Source organism: Pseudorca crassidens, chromosome 21 (genome assembly GCF_039906515.1).
Source record: "Pseudorca crassidens isolate mPseCra1 chromosome 21, mPseCra1.hap1, whole genome shotgun sequence".
NCBI classification, from domain to species: domain Eukaryota; kingdom Metazoa; phylum Chordata; class Mammalia; order Artiodactyla; family Delphinidae; genus Pseudorca; species Pseudorca crassidens.
Window position 1 is genome coordinate 24,517,547 of NC_090316.1, and position 22,669 is coordinate 24,540,215.

Genomic DNA, 22,669 nt, shown 5'->3' on the forward strand with positions numbered 1-22,669 from the left:
TGAGTTCTTGGCTATGACACCAAAGGTACAGGCAACAAGAGAAAATACAGGCCAAATGGACTGCATAAATTTTTAAAACTTTTGTGCAAAGAACACTATCAACACAGTAAAAAGGCAGCTCACAGAATGGGAGAAAATATTTGCAAATCACTTATTTGATAGGGGGCTGATATCCAGAATATATAGAGAACTCCTAAAACTCAACAACAAAAAACAACCTGATTCAAAAATGGGCAACGTACTTGAATAGACATTTCTCCAGAGAAAACAAATAGCCAAAAAGCACATAAAAAGATGCTCAACATTACTAATCATTAGGGAAATGCAAATCAAAACCACAATGAGATACCACCTCACACCCATTAGAACCAATGCTATCAAAAAACAGAAAGTGGGCTTCCCTGGTGGCACAGTGGTTTAGAGTCCGCCTGCCGATGCAGGGGACACGGGTTCATGCCATGGTCCGGGAAGATCCCACATGCTGCGGAGCACGCAGGCTCAGCCTGCGCGTCCAGAGCCTGTGCTCCGCAACGGGAGAGGCCGCAACAGTGAGAGGCCCGCATACCACAAAAAAAAAAAAACAAAAAAACCCCCAGAAAGTAACAAGTGCCAGTAAGGATACTGGGAAACTGGAACCCTTATGTGCTGCTGGTCAGAAGGTAAAACGGTGCAGTCACTATGGAAAACAATACAGAGATTCCTAAACAATTAAAACAGAACTACCATATGACCCAGCAATACCCCAAAGAAGTGAAAGCAGGGTCTTGAGATATTTGTACATCCATGTTCAAGGCAGCATTTCTTACCATAGCCAAAATGTGGAAGCAAACCAAGTGTCCATCAATGGATAAATGAATAAACAAAATGTTGTATATACATGCAATTGAATATTAGCCTTAAAAAGGAATGAAATTCTGACACATGCTACCATATGGATGAATCTTGAGTACGTTATGCTAAGGGAAACAAACCAGTCACAAAAGGACAAACACTGAATGATTCTACTCACAGGAGGTACTTAGAGTAGTTAAATTCATAAGAGGCAAAGGGAGAATGGTGGTTGCCAGGGACTGGGGGTAAGGGATGGGGAATTACTGTTTACTGGGTATAGAGTTTCAGTTTTGCAAGATGAAAAGGAATTCGGGAGATGGATGGTGCTGGTTATATAACAATGTGAACATACTTAATGCCAGTGAACTGTACACAAGGTAAATTTTATGTTATGTATACTTGGCTACAATTTTAAAAAATAAATAATTTTTAAAAAATTCTGTGCTCACCGTCTCCTTGGATCTCTTTTAATGAGAAAACCTATAAGGTTATGCAACTCTGTAGTTTGAGGACAGCAGCTTTGCCTCAACTTTGCCTCATGGCTGCACGTTCAACTCTCCTAAACATGCAGCCCACAAGGACCCTCCTCAGAAAGCCTGCAGGAAGCACATCCTGCATTTTATCATCAGTAAGGGCTGTAATGTTCGGTTCCACAGTCAGCACATTTGCTCCCCAAGGGCAGGTGTTAGACTCTGTTTCACTGATTCTTCATGGTGACCAGCACAGCCTCCTGCACTTACTCATCGCTCAGGCTTCTGAACGCACATTCGAAAAGGGCCAGAGGAGATCACTTTGGGGAAGCAAGGAGTGCCAGCCATTCCTCCCTACATTAGGGAAGCCTCCTTTTTCCACCAAAGAGGCATGAACACAAAGCAGAAAGCCACACCACCCCTTGGGTGTGAGGAATACCACAGTGAGATGCTGTTTACATTTTTTAAACTTTCAAATTCTGTTGGTTTCTAGCGAAACAACGTATTTCTTGCATAATTCTGTGAGGTGCTCTAAGTTGTACTTGCAGTGTTCAAAAGAAAAAAAATTAAGACTGTCCTTGCAGAGTTAACTCACTTCCAGAAACAACTGTGGCACAAGGGGAAGCTCAGCCCCTTCCCCAAAGGCACTGTAGGCAAGTCGGACAAAAGACACAGAGTTACAGCTGAGGATGGGAAAGAACCCCAAATCATAATAGATAAAAGACAAATGCTTTGCTAATTCTATACTAGAAGCAAAAACAAAAACAAAAAACAAAAAAAAGCCAATGGATCTTAGAGTTGAAATTCTTTTTAAAGAAACACTTCTCAACATAAACTGAAAACTACTATTTATCAAATTAGAAAAATGGAAACTTTTAAAGACAACCTTGAAAGCAGAAGAGTTACCTTCTTGTCAGGTTTTGGTGCATTTTGAATAGAATTTAGAGCTTGCCTCTTATAGTCAAGTTTCTCATTTAGTTCTCGTAGTTTGTTTACAGCAAAACTGGTTTGTTCATTAATCCGACTGGTGCCGTCATCCACAGATTCCTCACCAGCCTCACCTCCCGGGTCCTGGGGGAAAACGTCACATGAACCACCATATCTTATAGTGGTGGAATATTCCCTAAGTATTACCTACAGTATAGGTTCTAGATCATTACAATACACTGCTCCAAAGCACTGGATTCCACTACGAATCCATGGTAGAAAGCCTAGAAGTAGACTGTTTTTTCTCAGCTAAGTGAAAAAGCAAAGGACCAGTATTTAGAATCAAAGTAACTGGTATTTGGAATTGCAGTGAAAAAAAAGAAACATTTAATAGCCTAGAGAAAGGCCACACCACTATCTCCCAAATGGTATACCCAAGGGAACCTGCACAGAACAAGGAAGGCAACTGAGTTATCTTCCCAGCTCAACCCAAATGTTCTGTGCCTAAATTTTGACAAAAAAACACTAAGACCTGGCTTCCTTTTGGGCTCCTAAGAATATTATGAAAAATTCACGTGTGTCCCTTTAAAATAGAATTTCCAGGCTTCCCTGGTGGCCCAGTGGTTGAGAATCTGCCTGCCAATGCAAGGGACACGGATTCGAGCCCTGGTCCGGGAAGATCCCACATGCCCCGGAGCAAATAAGCCCGTGCGCTACTGAGCCTGCGCTCTAGAGCCCACGAGCCACAACTACTGAGCCCATGCACTGCATCTACTGATGCCCCCGTGCTCTAGGGCCTGTGCTCCGCAACAAGAGAAGCCACTGCACCGCAACAAAGAGTAGCCCCCACTTGCCGCAACTAGAGAAAGCCCGCGCACAGCAACGAAGACCCAACACAGCCAAAAATAATAAATAAATAAAAATAAATTAAAAAAAGATGTGCGTGTCTTAATCTTCAGAACCTACGAATACATTAAAATAGAATTCCCAAATTCCCACTAGTGAAAGTATTTTCAGTATACACTTTGCTCAGTCCTTATTTTTACTAATCAACAGGTAGATTATTTTACAAGTAAAATGGTTAGCATTGAAAGTGACTTAAGATTCATAAAGGACCACAGAGTTTGGAAAAACCTGAACAGATTACCAGCAAATAGCATATTAGTCATTAGATTCATGAGCAGCAACAGCATGGAAAGAACTGCTGAGAACTGTCTTCTGGTTCATTTACTCCTTAACTTTCTTCCAGATTTTTTTCGTCTGATTTTTATTAATTGTAACAAACAGTAAAAGAAATTTTTCAAAGAAAAATAAAGTATTAATAATCCCAGAACACCAAGCATTTTTGTATATTCTTTCTAATCCTTGTCCATGAGTATATATATTATGACATCGTCCTACTCCTTGTATACATTCAAGAGGGTATTCTGCCTTTTTCGCATAATATACAAGGCTGTATATTTGAGGGTATTGTAGTCTTCCAAGTTATAACTGCTATGGCTGCATAGTATTCTATGAATTGATAATATACTGAGGCATACCCCTATTGCTATGGGTTGATTCTGCTTTTTTGCCTTCCCAAAACCTAAAATAAACTCCACTGTGCATAAACTTTTTTTTTTCCTACATTTTAGTTCTTTTCATAGGATAAATTTCTAGAAGTGGGACTACTGCAACAAAGAGTAGGAGCTTTCAAAAGATCAGTGATACACACCACCCTGCTCTGAATGCTGGGTGAAGATGCACATTTTTTCACGTTTGTTTACTATTTATTACCTTTCATATTAACTGTCAGTTCAAGTCCTTATTCAGTTTATCTGTTGGGTATTGATTTGGACAAACTTTTCACAACATTTGAATATTAACCATTTTAATTTCTGAGGTAGAGAGATCGGTTTGTTTTAGCTGTGCTATCCTAAAAATAAAATGCAAGGAGTAACGAGTTTTGGACCAATTAGTTCAGTGGTTTTATACACTGAAAATGTAAAGAACCAAGTAACAAAACTTTTTTTCAAAAGTCTGAATGAATGAATTTACCAACAGTTCAGAGACACCTGCTTCTAATACCATCATGAACAAGTACCCGATTCCTCAGGGCCTGAGATACAGTGAACTGGACAGAAAGAAAGAATCCAAGATAAATTACAATCTTTCTATATAAGGTGATTCTAAAACACTTTTCCTTTGTACCTTCAAACTCATATAGGTCATTAGTAGTAAAGGGAGACGGCAACTGGGGCTATCCAAAATGACCCAGGACACTATAAGAAAATCAGACTTCAGGCATGGCTGGACAAGGTTTCTTTCAAAACATCTTAATTTCATCTGATTTTTTTTAAACTCCAAAATATTTCCTGCAGACTCCTCCTGCATCCTCTACCTCTCCTCATTTCTTCCCCGTCCTTTTTGTCTGTTCTCCAGCGGGACTGTTGTGCTAATGATTCTCTTACTTGGTCACAAATGTCCCACCCCACAGATTTTCTGCCCTCACTTTTCAGGAGTCAAACCCAGCTGTGTCTCAGGCAGACAGAGCAGGGGGCGGTCTCTGACTCAGCAGCGGCTGGTGGTACCCAGCTGGTCAGAAGGACAAAGACAGAAGTGAGGACGAGAAGCAACAAGGAAATTCAACTTAAAGTTCCACTTAAAGTGCTGTATGCTAAGATGCAGAGAATGGACTTGAGGACACGGGGAGGGGAAAGGGTACGCTGCGACAAAGTGAGAGAATGGCAAGGACATGTATACACTACCAAACGTAAAACAGACAGCTAGTGGGAAGCAGCCGCATAGCACAGCTCGGTGCTTTGTGACCACCTAGACGGGTGGGAGGGAGACGCAAGAGGGAGGGGATATGGGGATATATGTATATGTATAGCTGATTCACTTTGTTGTACAGCAGAAACTAACACAACATTGTAAAGCAATTATACTCCAATAAAGATGTTTAAAAAAAAAAGTGCTGTATGCCAAAAGATAAAGGTGCACACCAAATCTGGCTCACAAAGTCTGCACCCACATAATCATATTCAAAGCTTATCCACTCAAAAGGGAGCAGAAAGTTAAACATGACTCACCATTTCATCCTTGTTGGAAATCAACTGGGAGACATGCTTTTCTTCCTCTTTTATCATCAATTTCTCATACAGATCACTGACAATAAATGAAGGGTAATACCTATCCTTCAGCATCTCATAAACGTCTCCCTGGATTTTGCAGAACACTTCGATTCCTTTATTTCCTACAAGACACTGCTGGATTTCTTTGTAAAGTGATTTTTCCACAGATATTTCTTTGCTCTCCACGAAGAAATTCTGGTAAATTTCACCAACTAATTGTGGAATTTCGTTCTGAAAAGACAGGAAGATGAAGAAAGTAATACCATCTCTGAGAAAAACTATTTTCTTCTGAATTATCTGCATTTTAAAGGTGGAAGGGATACACGTAGAATGTAGGATGAGTGTGCAAAGGCTTTTGTGGGCACATTCAGGGCCAAGGGGTGAGTGTCAGACCCTGAAAAAACAACTGGTTCCTTAAAAGGAACACTTTACGTTGAACAGTTAACAAATGTCATTTCTTTTTAATGCTGGAAGGAAAAAAATAAGAATGAGAACAGTTCTCTTCTTGCAGTGGATTCCTTCTCATAAATCTCAGTTCCACAGGAATACAACTGATCAGCTAAATTCAGTATGACTTTTTCATCCAGTAAAAATAATTAGAAATGCCAACTTCTCACTTCAGAAGAAAGTCAATATAATAATTGTATAATTAGGGCTTCCCTGGTGGCGCAGTGGTTGAGAGTCCGCCTGCCGATGCAGGGGACGCGGGTTCGTGCCCGGTCCGGGAAGATCCCACATGCTGCGGAGCGGCTGTGCCCGCGAGCCATGGCCACTGAGCCTGCGCGTCCGGAGCCTGTGCTCCGCAACGGGAGAGGCCACAACAGTGAGAGGCCCGCGTACCACAAAAATAATAATTGTATAATTAAAGAAAGCAAGAGAAATATTCTTCAGAATGATGACTTACTACCTTGTAATCAAGCTTGTATTACACAGCTTGGTCTTAAACAAGGTCTCCGCCTAAGTGTACTAAGCCTAATTCGGAAGTGCAAACATCTCATTAACATAACCTTTACATTGCCGCTACAGACAACTTATTAACTCTAGAAATGTTACGAAAAGTCTTCGATGGTAGCAAAAAATGAAGACAAACGACTTAACGAATATTATGAATACAACAAACAATCCGGAAGTTTTACATCCAAATCAGTGTTGCTAGGTCAAAATACAGCTATTTGAGGAAGCTATATCCTCTTATTGCATTGACATTTTTCAACTTGTTTTCAGTAGTTTAGGAAAATTTTTTAGATTGCTCTTTTCAATATTCCTCTGAGAGCAGCCAAAAGTCAAGCTTGTAGTCAAGTCTGGTAAATAAAATATGTAATAAAGTTGGCAAATATAATATTGCGTAAAATGAGGTAATTTGTGGCTTATAAATGAACAATGAAAGACATTCCTAAGAAGATTTAAAAATACTATGAGACTGGATTTAGTTCCTTAACCAAAGTAGTTTGTAATTTATGATGTATTTTAAGTTGGTATTCAGCCCTAGCAACATTCATATGAAGTGCAAATGAGTAATTTAATGTACATAGTGCTGTTTACGCTTACTTTAATAAGCCTCTCAAGAGTGGCATGGACATACATACACTACCAAATGTAAAATAGCTAGCTAGTGGGAAGCAGCCACATAGCACAGGGAGATCAACTCGGTGCTTTGTGACCACCTAGAGGGGTGGGATAGGGAGGGTGGGAGGGAGACGCAAGAGGGAGGAGATATGGGGATATATGTACCTGTATACCTGATTCACTTTGTTTTAAAGCAGAAACTAACACACCGTTGTAAAGCAACTACACTCCAATAAAAATGTTAAAAATAAATAAGCCTCTCAAAATGCATGTATTATATATGTTGTACATATTGTTATATATGTTTTTAGACATATATATATATATACACACACACACACACACACATATATTTCACACTCTTCAATTTAACTGTTAAATATATATCGAGAACTTGCCAAGTGCAGAACACAATGCTTATTGTTGGGCTTTGTGCTGTAATAGGCATCTGTGACCAAAAATTATTTTTTGTCTTGCTTAACACAATCATATTTTAAATTAAATAAAAGGAGGACAGTTGTGTAAAATGTGCACATTATGATATTAAAAATAACAAGGTTATGAGATTGAAGTATAGGTGATAAGACCAAATTTATTGTAACAGCCATGTGGGTAATAAGTATATGCCTTTTTTATAATGGGTTAAAAAATAACTACCTGAAACTAAATTCAATAATTGGGAATATTTGTAAATCTTTTTTCCTTGACTACACATTCAAAAGCACTTTTTGTAAAAATGAAATCTAATTCTATTTACCATTATGGGCTAGAACATAATGCCGATAATATATTTGGTTTAAAGTATTCTTTTAATGTATCTTATCTTACAGCTTGATTAAGAAACACAGACATACTGCCTAACATACAAGTTTTCATCAGCTAGTGATTAATATTCCTTTGGGCCTATATATCCTACCTTGTGAGCATTCTTTAAATATTCCACAGACTCCCAAAAGCTAATCAGAGCTCTCCTGTCCATCCTTTCCATGTATGTTCGAAAGTGCTCTCGGTAGGAAGCATTGGCCAAGATATCTTCGAACTGAAGAATCTATGAAGGAAATTTAAGAGAAAGTTTTTAAAAATCAAATTTTAAATATCAGTTTGCTTTAACTTCCAATGGATTACTTTCTACATTCAGGAAAACATGTCTCATTTTCTAAGTTCATAGTCAATGTAATAGAGTACTTCTCTCACCTTCCTAAATTTTAAATTTAAAAAGTTTACTGAATATTCAAAATGCACATATTCAATAAATACCAATTTTCTATTAATCATTCATTCATTCAGCAAAAGCTTTATTTGGTATCTACTCTGTATCAGGCACATTTCTAGGAAATGAAACAGACAAAAATCCCTGCCTTATGGGATGTATTGCTAAAAGCAATCGTGCCAATAATAGAAAAAATGAAGAGAAATATATAAAAGACCAGGAAGCTGGAGCCTAATAATTTGGCATTTTTGCTTTCCATCCTATTTTCATATAGCTGAGGAAATCTACAAATGATTTCATACCTTGTCTTTTTGTTTATAATATCACATTCGTTTAAAAAAATCTTTTGTATGCATTTTAATTGGCCCATAAAACTATTGTAGAGATGTATCACAATTACTCCTTTGTTTACTATTTTGAATGCTTACAGAAAAGAAAAACCACTATTTGAAGACACAGTGAGATCAATCTTGAGTATGGACTGCTATAATATGAGAAAGCAGATGAGTTTCATAATAATTCATGACTCAACTAGGAGAAATGCCTCAAATTAATTTAGAAGGAGTTTAACTCCTATATCCTTAGTTATTAATTAGTAATAAAAATGATGTCTATGTATACTGCAACAAAGAGAAAACTTACATTTAAGATTTTTTAAATTAATATTGTGGCAATTGGAAAAATTTCAGAAATGTTACCAGTTAAGATCTTTCTAAAATCAAGTGCATATGATCAATGCATGTTCAACTCTTTCTGCCACTGACAGTAAGTCCTCAATCTGTTCTGTGGACAGAAAGGGGCAGGCATTTTTCTAATAACTTTTGATAACTAAGTAATCAAAAGTGATCCCTTGCTACAGACCATTAATATTTAGGATTTAGTTTACTAACTTTGGGAGACTGTAGCATGTATCCTCACTTTATGTACACCTACCAGCGAAGCATTTTTCGGTACAAATCCTAACCGTACAGGCTCCAAAGAAGTCTGAAGGCTCCCATGTCGACTCTGGCTGGGAATGACAGATCACTCAGACAGCAATCCATTTTTAACATGGGGAGGAGCTGAGCAGGAAAGACTCTCAACAATTCTAAGGAAGTCTTCCCAGTATAATTTCATGGATTGAAATGAATTTCAAGTTCGATACAAATCCACATATTTGCAAAATCAAGTCCAAAACATCTTCTAAATTAGCCACTTTTAGATTCTTTTATTGTGTCTTATGAACACTCTTATGTTTAGTTCTAAAAGTGCAAATATATGCAAATAAATGACAGCAAATATATCTCAAGTCTAACTGAACATCTGATATATCTCATATCTTAGTGGTGAATTAACCAAGTTCTCTACTCCATTTGTTTTCTATTTTCTCTTGAAGCCTGCATAAGCCTTTCACTGATTCACACCTACACTAACGGTGTGGGTCTGTGTCACCAGGATAAGGAGACTGCACACTTCTGAGTCAAATGTGTTAACGTGAGATGAACTCAATCTCATTGTGTTAATGTAAGATGAACTAATCTCAGTAATTCTGAGCCTGTTGTGTGGAAGTGGAAAGAAAAGACTGGGTAGGTCCACGTTGACACTACTGCTAAATATATGATTAAAAAATATATATAGAGAGAGAGAGAGACAATGTAATACCAATTAACATTTACTAAGGGCTTCCATATAGCAAACACTGTGCTCTTGCATTAATTTCCTTCTGTTGGATCAGCACGTTTCCTTCTGTCCTAAGACTTCTGGTAAATTCTGGGAGGGCTGATGCCACAATCAATAATCTCTGGGCAGAAGACAAAAAATTGTCTTGGTGGATGTCACATATGCCGAAGGCCATGAAGTATTTCAGGCTGGAAGGTAGCCTATGAAGGCAGATTGTTCTTTATTCCCCTCAGGGATTTTTATTTACTCCTTTTTCACTATCTCCCAGACCCACTGGATCTGGTTTCATGATGCATACTCTATTAACTTAGTTTTATGTTTTGTGTGTATTACCCCTTGACCAGCAGGTTAATTTTTCTCTAGGAAATATACCCCCTAAGCACTCAAAAGGACCACAAGGCCTAGAAGAGTAAGTAAATGTGCTCTTAATACCCCCAACATGTTACCAAGAGGGACCCAGGCCCAAGATTCTCTAGCTGCCGAATACCTACGATACACTCACGAGACTATCTACGGCGTACTAATGAGAATGTGGAGAATTAGGATCTTGGGACTAATGTTTTATTCCAAAAGGAGAGACCACAGCTGGGTTCCTCTTACATTTATAACATCACTAAACATACCCCTGAATAATTACTTCCAGTAATGACAAATGTTTATTAAGTGCTCATTATACACCAAGTACCATACTTACCATTTTATGTGCATTGTTTAATTTAATGATTATCATGCCCTGTAGGGTATGTACAGTTAACCCTACTTTATAAATAGAGTACAGAGAGGCTAACTAACTTGCCCAAAGTCAATCCCCAGCAGACCTGGGATTAAAAGCCAGGCTTTCTGACTCTGTAGCACAGCTTCTTAACTATAATAAAATACTTACTCTCTTTAAGAAATTACCTGATTTGTATTCAGGCCAAAAAATTTAGCAAACTAATAACAGTATGGAAGTCAAGAAGGAAAGATAGACTGAGAGCCCTACAAGAACAAGAGGTGAGTCTATGTTCTGGAATATATGTCTTAGGTTAAATACCAAGAAGTGAAAAGATTGTCTATGTGATTAAAGCCGTGTTCGTAACAAATATGAAACGGCAAAACAAGAAACTACAAAGTTCCACCTTCTGGCTTTGAGGCCCTTCCCCCTCATCCAAGGGCCCATCCTCTTGCTGGTCGTAGGCAGGGCCTCCCAGGATTCTGATCCTCTTCTCACACTGCTTCTTTGCCACAGTCAGTTGGTTAATGTACCTTTTCATGTTCCTGGCCCTCAGGAGATCAGCCTTCATGGCAGCAGTCTCTTTACCTTGAATGAGATAGATGGATAGTACACATTCAGAGGACAAGGTACAAAAGAGGGAACACAGCAGCTGTGGGCCAAATTAATGTCTGATGTGGTACATTCTGAGCCGCAGTGGGTACTAAAGGACAGCCACTATGGAAAACAATACGAAGGTTCCTCAAAAAATTAAAAATAGAACCACCATATGATCCAGCAATTCCACTCCTGAGTATGTATCCAAAGAAAATGAAAACACTAATTCAAAAATATATATGCACCCCAATGTTCATAGCAGCACTACTTACAATAGCCAAGATATAGAAGCAACCTAAGTGACCATCAACAGATGACTAGATAGAGAAGATGTGATACACATATCTATTGGGTTGGCCAAAAGGTTTGTTTGTTTCCATGAGATGGCTCTAGTAGCACTTAGTTGTCTTTAACTTCATTTGAAACAATTTCGTTAGATTGTATGCATCAGCTGTCACATCAGCGTGCATTTAAAAAACGACTTACCAAGATTGGTGAATTTTTATGTAGCCATTTTAATATTGAAAATGGAAGAAAAAAGCAACATTTTTGGCATATTATTCTTTATCATTTCAAGAAAGGTAAAAACACAACTGAAATGCAAAAAAAGATTTGTGCAGTATATGGAGAAGATGCTGTGACTGATCGAACGTGTCAAAAGTGGTTTTCGAGGTTTCGTGCTGGAGATTTCTTGCTGGAAGATGCTCCACGGGCGGGTAGACCAGCTGAAGTTGATACAATTAAATCGAAACAATAATTGAGAACAGGGCTTCCCGTTGGCGCAGTGGTTGGGAGTCCGCCTGCCGATGCGGGGGACACGGGTTTGTGTCCCGGTCCGGGAGGATCCTGCGTGCCGCGGAGCGGCTGGGCCCGTGAGCCGTGGCCGCTGGGCCTGCGCGTCCAGAGCCTGTGCTCTGCAACGGGAGAGGCCACAACAGTGAGAGGCCCGCGTACCAAAAAAAAAAAAAAAAAATTGAGAACAATCAATTATACCACGTGGGAGATAGCCAACATACTCAAAATATCCAAACCAAGCATTGAAAATCATTCGCACCAGCTTGGTTTTATGTTAATTGCTTTGATGCTTGGGTTCCATGTAAGTTAAGCAAAAAAAACCCGTCTTGACCATATTTCCGCATGCGATTCTCTACTGAAACGTAATGAAAATGTTCCATTTTTAAAACAAATTGTGACAGGCGATGAAAAGTGGATACTGTACAATAATGTGGAACAGAAGAGATCGTGGGGCAAGCGAAATGAACCATCACCAACCACACTAAAGGCCGGTCTTCATCCAGAGAAGATGATGTGTGTATATGTTGGGACTGGAGGGGAGTTCCTCTATCATGAGCCCCTTCCGGAAAACCAAACAATTAATTCCAACAAGCACTACCCCTGACTAGACCAACTGAAAGTAGCACTCGACAAAAAGCGTCCAGAATTAGTCAAGAGAAAACACATAATCTTCCATCAGGATAATGCAAGACTGCGTGTTTCTCTGATGACCAGGCAAAAACTGTTACAGTTCGGCTGGGAAGTTCTGATTCATCCGCTGTATTCACCAGACATTGCACCTTCAGATTTCCATTTATTTCGGTCTTTACAAACTTCTCTTAATGGAAAAAATTTCAATTCCCTGGAAGACTGTAAAAGGCACCTGGAACAGTTCTTTGCTCAAAAAGATAAGTTTTGGGAAGGTGGAATTATGAAGTTGCCTGAAAAATGGCAGAAGGTAGTAGAACAAAAGGATGAATACACTGTTCAGTAAAGTTCTTGGTGAAAATGAAAAATGTGTCTTTTATTTTTACTTAAAAAACCAAAGGCACTTTTTGACCCACCCAATATATATTATGGAATATTACTCAGCCATAAAAAGAATGAAATGTTGCCATTTGCAATGTGGATCGACCTGGGGGCTATTATATTTAGTGAAATAAGTCAGACAGAAAAAGACAAATATTATATGTTTTCACTTATATGTGGAATCTAAAAAAACTAAAACAAACGAATGAATGTAACAAAACAGAAACAGACTCACAGATACAGATAATAAACCAGTGGCTACCAGAGGGAAGGAGTATATGGGGAGGGCCAACACAGGTGAAGGGGATTAAGAGGTACAAACTACCAGGTATAAAATAAATAAGTTACAAGGATATAGCATACAGCACAAGAAATATAGCCAATATTTTATAACAACTTTATATGGGGTATAATCTATAAAAATAGTGAATCACTAAGTTATAGGGCTGTCTCTGGACTACCCATCCTGGACACTTCGTATGAATGGAGTCACACACTACGTGGTCTACGTTGACCAGTTTCTTGGACACACTGGGTAGCTCCCTGCTCCGGGCTTTACTATCCATCCTCTCAGCCTGGCCCCTTCATCCCCCAGGAATCTGCCTGGCTCAGTTCCCCGCCCCCTTCAGGTCCCTAGTTCAGGGTTCAGGGAAGACCTCCCTGGCCACTCTCTTTCTACCTGCAACCTCCACCCTAAAACACCAGTCTTCTCCCGTCTTTCCTTCTCTAGCGCAGCAGTCCCCAACCTTTTTGGCTCCAGGGGCGGGTTTCGTGGAAGACAGCTCTTCCGTGGACAGGGGGTGTGGGGGGGTGATGGTTCAGGCAGTGATGCGAGCGATGGGGGGCAGCTGATGAAGCTTCCCCACTGGCTCAGTGCTCACCTCTTGCTGGGCAGCCCGGCTCCTGACAGGGGGTTGGGGGACCCCTGCTCTACAGCACGACTGCCATACTGCATATTCGACTTAGTTATCCTGTATGTCCTCATAAAGGTAGCGTTTTGTCTGTTCACACACTGCTGTACCATCAGCACCTACGAGAGTGCCTGGCAACACACGAGGGACTCATAAAATGTGTTGAGTGGATGTATGATCTGTGTCAAATGTTACCGAGAGATCAACACAACATAGCTAACGTTTTGCTGAGTGCTTGCTGTGGATCAGGTATTGTGCTCTTTCTAGAACTCTGGCTGTGAAGGAGAGAACCAGGGTGAGTCTCCTCACCTCCCATTCTTCAGCTTACTCTGTTACAGTGTCTAGCCCTCCCCTCCATCAAATCCGCTGTGGCCAAGATCACTAGTGGACCTCCATATCAAATGCAGTAGACAGTTGTCAGTAGAGTCTGGAATCAGACTAGAATTCGGGCTCTGCCACCACGAGCTACACGGTCTTAGCGAGACTTTTTAAAAATTTAATTTAAAAACATTTACAATGGGCTTCCCTGGTAGCACCATGGTTAAGAATCCACCTGCCAAAGCAGGGGACACGGGTTCGAGCCCTGGTCCGGGAAGATCCCACATGCCGCGGAGCAACTAAGCCCGTGCGCCACAACTACTGAGCCTGTGCCCTAGAGCCCGCAAGCCACAACTACTGAAGCTCGTGTGCCACAACTACTGAAGCCCACATGCCTAGAGCCCGTGCTCCACAACAAGAGAAGCCATCACAATGAGAAGCCTGCGCACCGCAACAAAGAGTAGCCCCCGCTCGCCGTAACTAGAGAAAGCCCACGCGCAGCAGCGAAGACCCAACACAGCCAAAAACAAATAAATAAATTTCTTTAAAAAATAGAAAATCACCTCAAAAACATATACAATGGTTTGTTTTCTTAAGCTGACATTATATAACTTATAAAAAGCAAAAGACTCACACGAAATTAATTTTTAAAAACGATGAGCGCTGAGCATTTCCTTGTGGACAACTGACTGGCTTTGCATACACACCTGAAGGCAGGGAAGGGCTGGGTTGACGGAAGGCATTTTTCTTTTCTTTCTTTTTTTTTAAATGGGCAAGAAATGAGCTGGTTTTAATGCTGATGAGCAGGAACCAGTTAAAAGAAAAAAAGGTGACAGATGGGTACCCAGTAGACCCCTGAGGAGGGTGGCTTTGGGAAAGGCCACCTCCTCCACTGTGGTAACAGGCAAGGCACAGCGATGGATGCAGACACAAGCAAATGGGGAGCTGGAGCAGTTCCCTTCCTGGGTTCTGGTTTCTGGAAGTGGGGAGGGAGGTTATCTGCTCAGGGAGGTGCGTAAAAAGGGGGAGGGGACAGAGGCCTGAGGAAAGTGGGCAAAGTGTGAAAGCCACTGTGGAAAGCGGAAGAGCAAGCTCACTTCAGAAACACGGCGGGATTGTTTCCAGTGGTGTCCAGGGACGAGGCGACCTCTGGATGGGTATAAACCTTCCCGGGCAGGTCAGAGCACAGCTCTGGAGGTGAGTCAGAACACACATGACTTAGACTGGAAGCGGCGACAATAAAAGAGGGTTGGTGTTGTGTTTCTCGATGCCCCTGGACACGGAGTCTAAGTGAAGTTTTACACACCTAGGGAGACCTCCAATTCTCTAGGGTGGTCGTCACTGCCCTCGTGTCACAGAGTCAATCGTGCAGATGCTTACAATAGCACCTAGGCAGGCTGAACAATCAACTGGAAAAACTCAGGCAAGGACCACAAAACACTGTGTCTTTCAGAGCAGCTTTTTCTGACATTTATCACCAACGGTCACAGGCAGACTTCAAGTCAACGTCAGCCTTGCTCAAGAGGGTCTGTCAGGTATTACAGGATGTTTTCCATACATGTGCTGAGGAGACATTTTCATTTGACTTCAGTGATGGTTTCTCAGCATATCCTATTCTTGGCTGACAGAGAGGCCCTGACCAAAGAACTTATCTCAGCACTCATCTGGAGAGGAAAAAAGCGTATTTCAGAGCCCCCTTAGTGGGAAGACAAAAGTAAATGCAGTCTGTCCCCAAATTAGCCTATTGCAAACTAAAACTATTCGCGTGTATACCTAAAGAAATACATGCTGGGACTAGTGAATTTTTCAGAAAAGTTTTCATTTATTTTTCTACCTCCAAAGCTCATGTTAGTTCCATTATACTTAGATTCTAAGGAGCTTAAACTCCTACAGTTATAATCCACTATTCTGCATGTTGATTACAGTTATTTTAAATAGATTTAAAGCACATATCCTTAAACTATTTTGCTTTGGTTACATTTACTTTAAACATTCGAAACATTCATCCTTAAACTCTAAATTCTGTACATAACATTTAAGCTACTTTAAAATTGGGGGACAAAAACTTGCCTTTTATAGAATAAACCTAGACTGCAATTTTAATTTTGGGTTAAAATAGACTAATAAAAAGAAAGATATAGAGAAAGAAACTGACACACATTTAACAACAACCAAATTCTTCTCCTGAGAAGGCTTAAAAAAGTCTTTCTAAAAGGACAAAAACTGAGGCAAATTCCAAAGGGAAGGAAGAAAGAGAATAAACCTTCCCCTAAAACCCAGCTGCAGAGCTGAGAAAACATTCTGGAGTCCTGCCTGAATGTCCCCTGCTCACGTGAATGCATTCTGTTTGTTAAGGGCAAGACAAAGCCATTGTCTGATGACAAAGCTTGTTGCTAACAAACGCTACGGCAACTTGCTGCTTAGACAATTCTGTTTATTTTTGCCTCAGAAAACCAATGCCATGTTCAGGGCTAAATGACTAACAGGGCACTCCAGCAGCGCACGCGACTGCCGTGCAAAAATCCCAGTAAATCCAGCGATGCAGATGAATATGCTTCTTGGTGACCTGAGAACCCGTCCATCCAAGAAATCTTCACGCCAAGAGAAGCGCAGGCAAGAGGGTGGAAGATGCGCTGCCCAGCTCAAGCGAGACTCCTGCAGCTGTCTCTCTGCAGAGACCTAGGTAATGCTGCACACTGTTAAAAACCGGTTAACCACACAATGTTTAATCCAGCTTAAAAAAGAAGGCCGAGACCACAAACAGTGGCAGGTGACACACTGGGTGGCAGTGGCTCTTTGCATGGGTGCCGAGAAGAACACACGAGTGATATAATCTTCTACGACAATTAATTATAAATGTCGACTGTTTTCCTTCCTATAGAGTCTAGATTCTACTGAGGTCAGAGCAAAAGGAAAGGGGGTCATTTGCGGAAAAAGACATTTGGACTAGACCTTAGGCGAACCCTTAAGGATATTTCAGTGGACCTATGAACAACATCACAGAACTGCTTTTTGCTGTAAGCCTTCTGCCCATGACATAGTTCTTCCTTAAGTGAGTAAAGTGACTTGCAGTAAAACAAAAACACCAGGGGACAACTGTTAGATACTATTTCCAATGTGGCAAAGGAGGGTAAAGTAACCTACAGTGCAAACCAAGGGCTCCAGAAGTAGCACAAGTATAACTGGGTTCAAATGGCACCGCTGTATTTTTCAAGTACTCAAAAGTGTCAACAATAGATTATTTCTTTTCTCATAGTGCGCTATCAAATTCCAAGGCACAGCCTAACTGCAACAGCCTCGGCAGGTTGACTGAGGAATTCCACGGATGACACACGGCAGGATCTCTCAGCCTGGGCACCGGCGACATTCTGGGTGGATAAATCTTTGCTGTGGGGCTGTCCTGTGTATCATGGGATGTTTAGCAGCATCCCTGGCCTCTACCACTAGATGCCAGTAGCATCCCTTTCCCCCTGTGTGACAGCCAAAAATGTCTCCAGACCTTGTCAAATGGCCCTGTCCTCCCACCCCACTGAGAAGTATTAATACAGAGGCACAGCTCCTGTGAGAGTGCAGAAGGCAAGGCTACACTACCCCGACTCCCCAGCATTGGGTTCTGTCCCCCACGATGCACAGGTCTCCTCACACCCCCCCATGCAATCAAGGGAAGGGATTAGGGGGTTCCTCGCTAGAAAATGTCACCGACAGGCTAACAAGTCTTTGAATCTTTCTTGGACATTGAAATACAAGTTTCAATAAACCCCTTGAGAAGAGGGTTCAAGAAACAGGTATGGATTCACTCAGGGACTAGTCCAGTTTCCAAAGGAGAAATGGTGCTTCCTTCTTACTGTGAAGCTGATGGCAATTCTCAGTAGTTACTGATCGTCACAAACTTCTTCAGAGTTATCTGAAAATCACCTCAAAAGCTGCCCAGGAACTAAAACAATATTTACCTTCCTTTTCAACTTGAGGCCGGAATGTTCTCTGTTTTACAAGTGGGATTCTCTTACCACACCAAACACCTGAAATTTCAAAGTCTGGAGTGTGTCACTCCACTTTAGTAGAAAGTATATTTGAGGAATAAGCAGAGATCCTATAGCAGGAGCTGATGGTGGAGCCTCTCATGTTATAGTGGAGAAGAATACAGGGGCCTCATGGGCCAGGCAAGGCCAAGTCAGGGTGCCTACAGCGCACTTTTTATCTCCTTCCTTTAAACATCTCAAGGGCTGAAACTTCCAGTACTTCCTTTGGCTTAAGGCCCTCCAGCATGCTTGCAATAGATTCTTTAAATAATAGCGTCCTATCACTTAAATCCACACATCAAATTGCCGGGAGAACCCTTCTCCCACATTAGAACTGTGATGTGAACAGACAGAAGACAGACACTTAGGACGCAGTTCTGACGCGTACGATTTCTAAGTTTGGAGCATGACTTGCGTAGCATCTGCCTGTGTGAGTGAGCAGTGCGGTGGGAAGAGTCCAGGACTAAAGTCCAGGAGACGTGGGTTCAGGTTCCAGATCAGCATGTGACTAACCAGGTACCTGTTTAACATCTCTGGACCTGAACTTTATTCGTATAAATGCAGGTCTTAGAATGGAAGATGACTAAAGTTTTCTGGGAGAAGAGAGGTGGGAGCAGAGTTGGATATAAAATTATACATGTGTAATTTTATATGTAACTATATAAAACTACACTCTCTGTAGAGAGTGTAATGGAAGTGCCCTGAGTCCTCGGTCCCGCAAGGCAGGTAAGGGATGGGGCTGTGTTGGATGTTGGGGAAGGAACCGCAGGCTCTGGACGCTGCCGCACTCAGAGCATCAGGGCTGGGCAGAGGGAAACCCTGGCAAGTGCCCTGCAGCAATGGCCTGGGGTGCTTTCTAAGTTTAGGTCATTTATAAATTAGAAACTGTGTCAAATTACTGCAATGCTAGGAAGTTAGATCACAGAGCATTAGAAAGGACTCTGAGAAGTCCGCTAGAGTCTACAGAGTAGCTCCGTCGTTCAGGCAGGGACACCTTTACATCCCAAATCAGATGAGAAATATTATTAAAAAAATAATTCCTAATGGAAATCATTATGGTTCTTATCAACAAGTAACTGTGTGTATGTACATACTCAATATAGTCTGAAGTTCTTCTACACTTCTGCTTGACACATTCAGTTCCAAAACTCTTTACTTACACTCTAAACGAGACACACACAATGTTGCCAACACCTCCCAATCTACACTACGAGCACGTCACCCCCCAGAGTGCAGTATTTATATACGGCAGTTTCTACCAGACTCAAATCAACATTATGTCCCTCTTTGCAGTCAGTTGAATAAATACTACTCTTGAATCACTTTATTCTTTTTTTTTCTTTAACAATTCATTTAATGTTTCAGTATCATTAGTCAGAAGTCTTGTTAATTTGCAGGGTCTGTTTGTCCATAGAGGATCCTTTATTTCCTACCGGGGAAACAGCTTATGTGTTTTGTTTTGTTTTGCTTTTTAATTTTTATTGGAGTATAGTTGATTTACAACGTTGTGTGTTAGTGTCAGGTATATAGCAAAGTGAATCAGTCATATGTATACGTATATCCACCCTTTTTTTTTTAGATTCTTTTCCCATATAGGCCATTACAGAGTATTGAGTAGAGTTCCCTGTGCTGTACAGCAGGTTCTTAATTAGTGATCACTTTAACTATTCTTTTTTGTTTGTTTATTTGCGGTACGCGGGCCTCTCACTGCTGTGGCCTCTCCCGTTGCGGAGCACAGGCTCTGGACGCACAGGCTCAGCGGCCATGGCTCACGGGCCCAGCCGCTCCGCGGCATGTGGGATCTTCCCGGACCGGGGCACGAACCCGCGTCCCCTGCATCGGCAGGTGGACTCTCAACCACTGCGCCACCAGAGAAGCCCCACTTTAACTATTCTTGATAACATTTCAGGATCCAGAACAGCAGTGGGGTGGGGGAAAGCTTTAAAGGGAGCTGAAATACTGGTCTCATTCACATCCAACTGCAGGGAAAATGTAGCACATGTTCCATTACTACTAGAATTCCTACACTTGGCCAGTATCTTAGTTCGGGCAACTATAACCAAATGCCACAGACCGGCTGGCTATAAACAACAGAAATGTATTTCTCACAGTCTGGAGACTGGGAATCCAAGATTAGGGTGCCACCACAGTTGAGTCCTGGTGAAGGCCCTCTTGTCGGTGGCAGACTGCCACCTTCTTGCTGTGTCCTCACACGATGGGAGAGGCTGGGGATCTCTCTGCAGCCTCTTTTATAAGTCACCAAGTCCATTCATGAGGGCTCCACTGTCACGACTTAAGCACCTCCCAAAGGCCTCACCTCCTAATACCATCAAGTTCGGATGTTAGGATTTCAACGAAAGGATTCTGGGGGAACACGATTATTGAGACCCTAGCAGCCAGCTAATTTTACTAGACCACTTCTCAACTACCTGGGCTGTTCTAATTGTAAATAAAAAGCTAGAGTTGGGCACTAAAATGCAAACGCGAACAGATCACTGGCTCTACTGCAGCGGTCCTCACGGTGTGGTTACTGGATAAACAACATCAGCATCTCTGGGGAACCTGTGAGAAATGCGAACTTTCAGGGCCCACTCAGAGCCACAGAATCACAGACTTTGGGGCCCAGAAGCCTGCATCTTAACAAGCCCTCCAGGTGATTCTGACACACACTATAGTTTGAGAACGACTGGTCTCCAGGATTAAGCCCGAACTTCTCAGGACAGCTCCCAAGGCCCTTTAGGATCGGCCCCCGTCTTCCCATCAAGGCTCATCTCTCCATTACATCCCAAGCACCTGCACAGTGTCTCAGCTGACATAACCCACATACAAACGCACACGGGGCAGCATCCAGCCGCAGCCACCCGACAAGCCCAAAGGGGATGAGAGCCACTCAATCTTTTGGACTCAACTCTGCTACCCTTAAGAAAACGCCTTTCTTGAGCTCTGGCCCAGGTAGAGCTGACACTCCACACATCTGTGCCACTACTCAATCCTGAACCTGCAACACTCACTGAATTTACCAAATTGTACTGTGATTTTGTTTGTGTATCCACCTGTCTCCTCCTGAAGGTCGGGACCGTTTCATGCATTGCACAGCTGTGCCTCATACATAACGGCACTCGCAAGATGTTTGCTGAGTGACTGAAGACCTACTTCTGGCGATTCCTTCTCTGAAGGAAGATATCCTTCAGAGTCCTTTCTCTACGGACGTGAAGGGTCCTATGAACTCAGGTGGTCTTTCATCTACCCAGGATCAGCGGGGGGCGGGGGGGAGGTGTTGTGAACAAAGCAGAGAAATTCGAGATAAAATATAAAGGATAAGTAGGAGTTACCTAGGCAGAGTGATACTGAGTGTAGGGCAGCATTCCAAGAAGAAGAAACAGAATGTGCAAAGAATATGAGGCGGGAGGAACTGGGGTGAGTTGAGGAAAGAGAAAAGTGAGGGTGGCTGGAGTTCAGAGGGAGGGGGTGGTCTGGCGGGAGATGAGGCTGAAGATGGAGGCGGGGCCAGAGCAAGCAGGGCCTTGCAGGTTTCACTTCGAAGCACTGTTACTCTAAGAACAATGGGAAGACAATGAAAGGTAAGCATGAGGGTGGCATGATTAAGATCTGTATTTTTAAAAAATCACTCTGGCTTCAGTGTGAAAAATAAATTGAATAGGGGCAGGAGTGGATACAAGGAAACCAATTAGGAAGCTACTGCCTTAGTTCGAGAGAGACGGGTGGTGGAAAATGGTGGTGCAGAGAAAGAGCCGAGTTGAGATATATTTAGAGGTCAGTCTGTGGGACGATAATGGACTAGATATAGCGCATGACGGAGAAGGAATGAACAAGGAGGACTCCTAGGTTTCTGACTTACTCGGACGGATGGCAATGCCATTCACAGAGACAAGAAACTACAGAAGATGGCCAGTTACGTGGGACCTGATCTGGACCTTTTCATTTGGAGGTGTCTTTTGATATCCAAATAAAAATGTGCAGTAAACAGTAGGTAAGTAGAAAAGCAGAGAATAGAGGTTCTGTAGATAGAAATTTGGAAAGTCATCAGCATATAGATAAAGGAAAGACTAACCAGACAAAGAACACAGAGCAGTGCCACCCAAGGAAACTGTGGTGATGAAGGATACGTTCCACGCTATCCAATACGGTAGCCACACATGGTTACTGAACACTTGAAACATAACTGATGTGACTGAGAAACAAAATTTTACATTTTTATTTACTTTCAGTTAATTTAAATAGCCACATATGCTAATGGTTACTATATTGGACAGCACAGGTATAAAATAATGAGAGTTAGAAACAAATCCTGAGGAACTCCAACATCTAAAAGCTGAATAGAGACAAATAAGCAAGCAGAAAAACAAACAAACAACTAGAATGACAGAGTGTTAGCCAGGGCAGGCTGAAAGCTCAGCAAGACAGTAGTCACCAATGTCTCAAAGATGCTGCCGAACAGTCAAAGATGAAGACGGAAAAATGTTCACTGAAACTAGCTAGCTGGACTTACTAAACTTCCCAAATCCCATCACC

General features: G+C 41.7%; 1 protein-coding gene across 7 annotated transcripts in view; it reads right to left on the bottom strand.

Moving 5' to 3' along the window:
* Positions 1-22,669, bottom strand: part of SNX25 (sorting nexin 25) — a 110,680-nt gene that overhangs the window by 21,031 nt on the left and 66,980 nt on the right. For 6 of the 7 annotated variants that reach the window (XR_010939531.1, XM_067721653.1, XM_067721651.1 and 3 more), the window contains 4 exons: positions 10,895-11,076; positions 7,824-7,955; positions 5,300-5,572; positions 2,208-2,372 (listed from right to left, as the gene is read on the bottom strand). Coding sequence is in view for 6 of the 7 variants with exons in the window: in XM_067721653.1 (XP_067577754.1) it covers positions 2,208-2,372; positions 5,300-5,572; positions 7,824-7,955; positions 10,895-11,076 (752 nt within the window). In the remaining variant the exon portion in view is untranslated. The remainder of the gene's footprint in view (positions 1-2,207; positions 2,373-5,299; positions 5,573-7,823; positions 7,956-10,894; positions 11,077-22,669) is intronic. The other variant, XM_067721652.1, reaches the window with a different exon arrangement.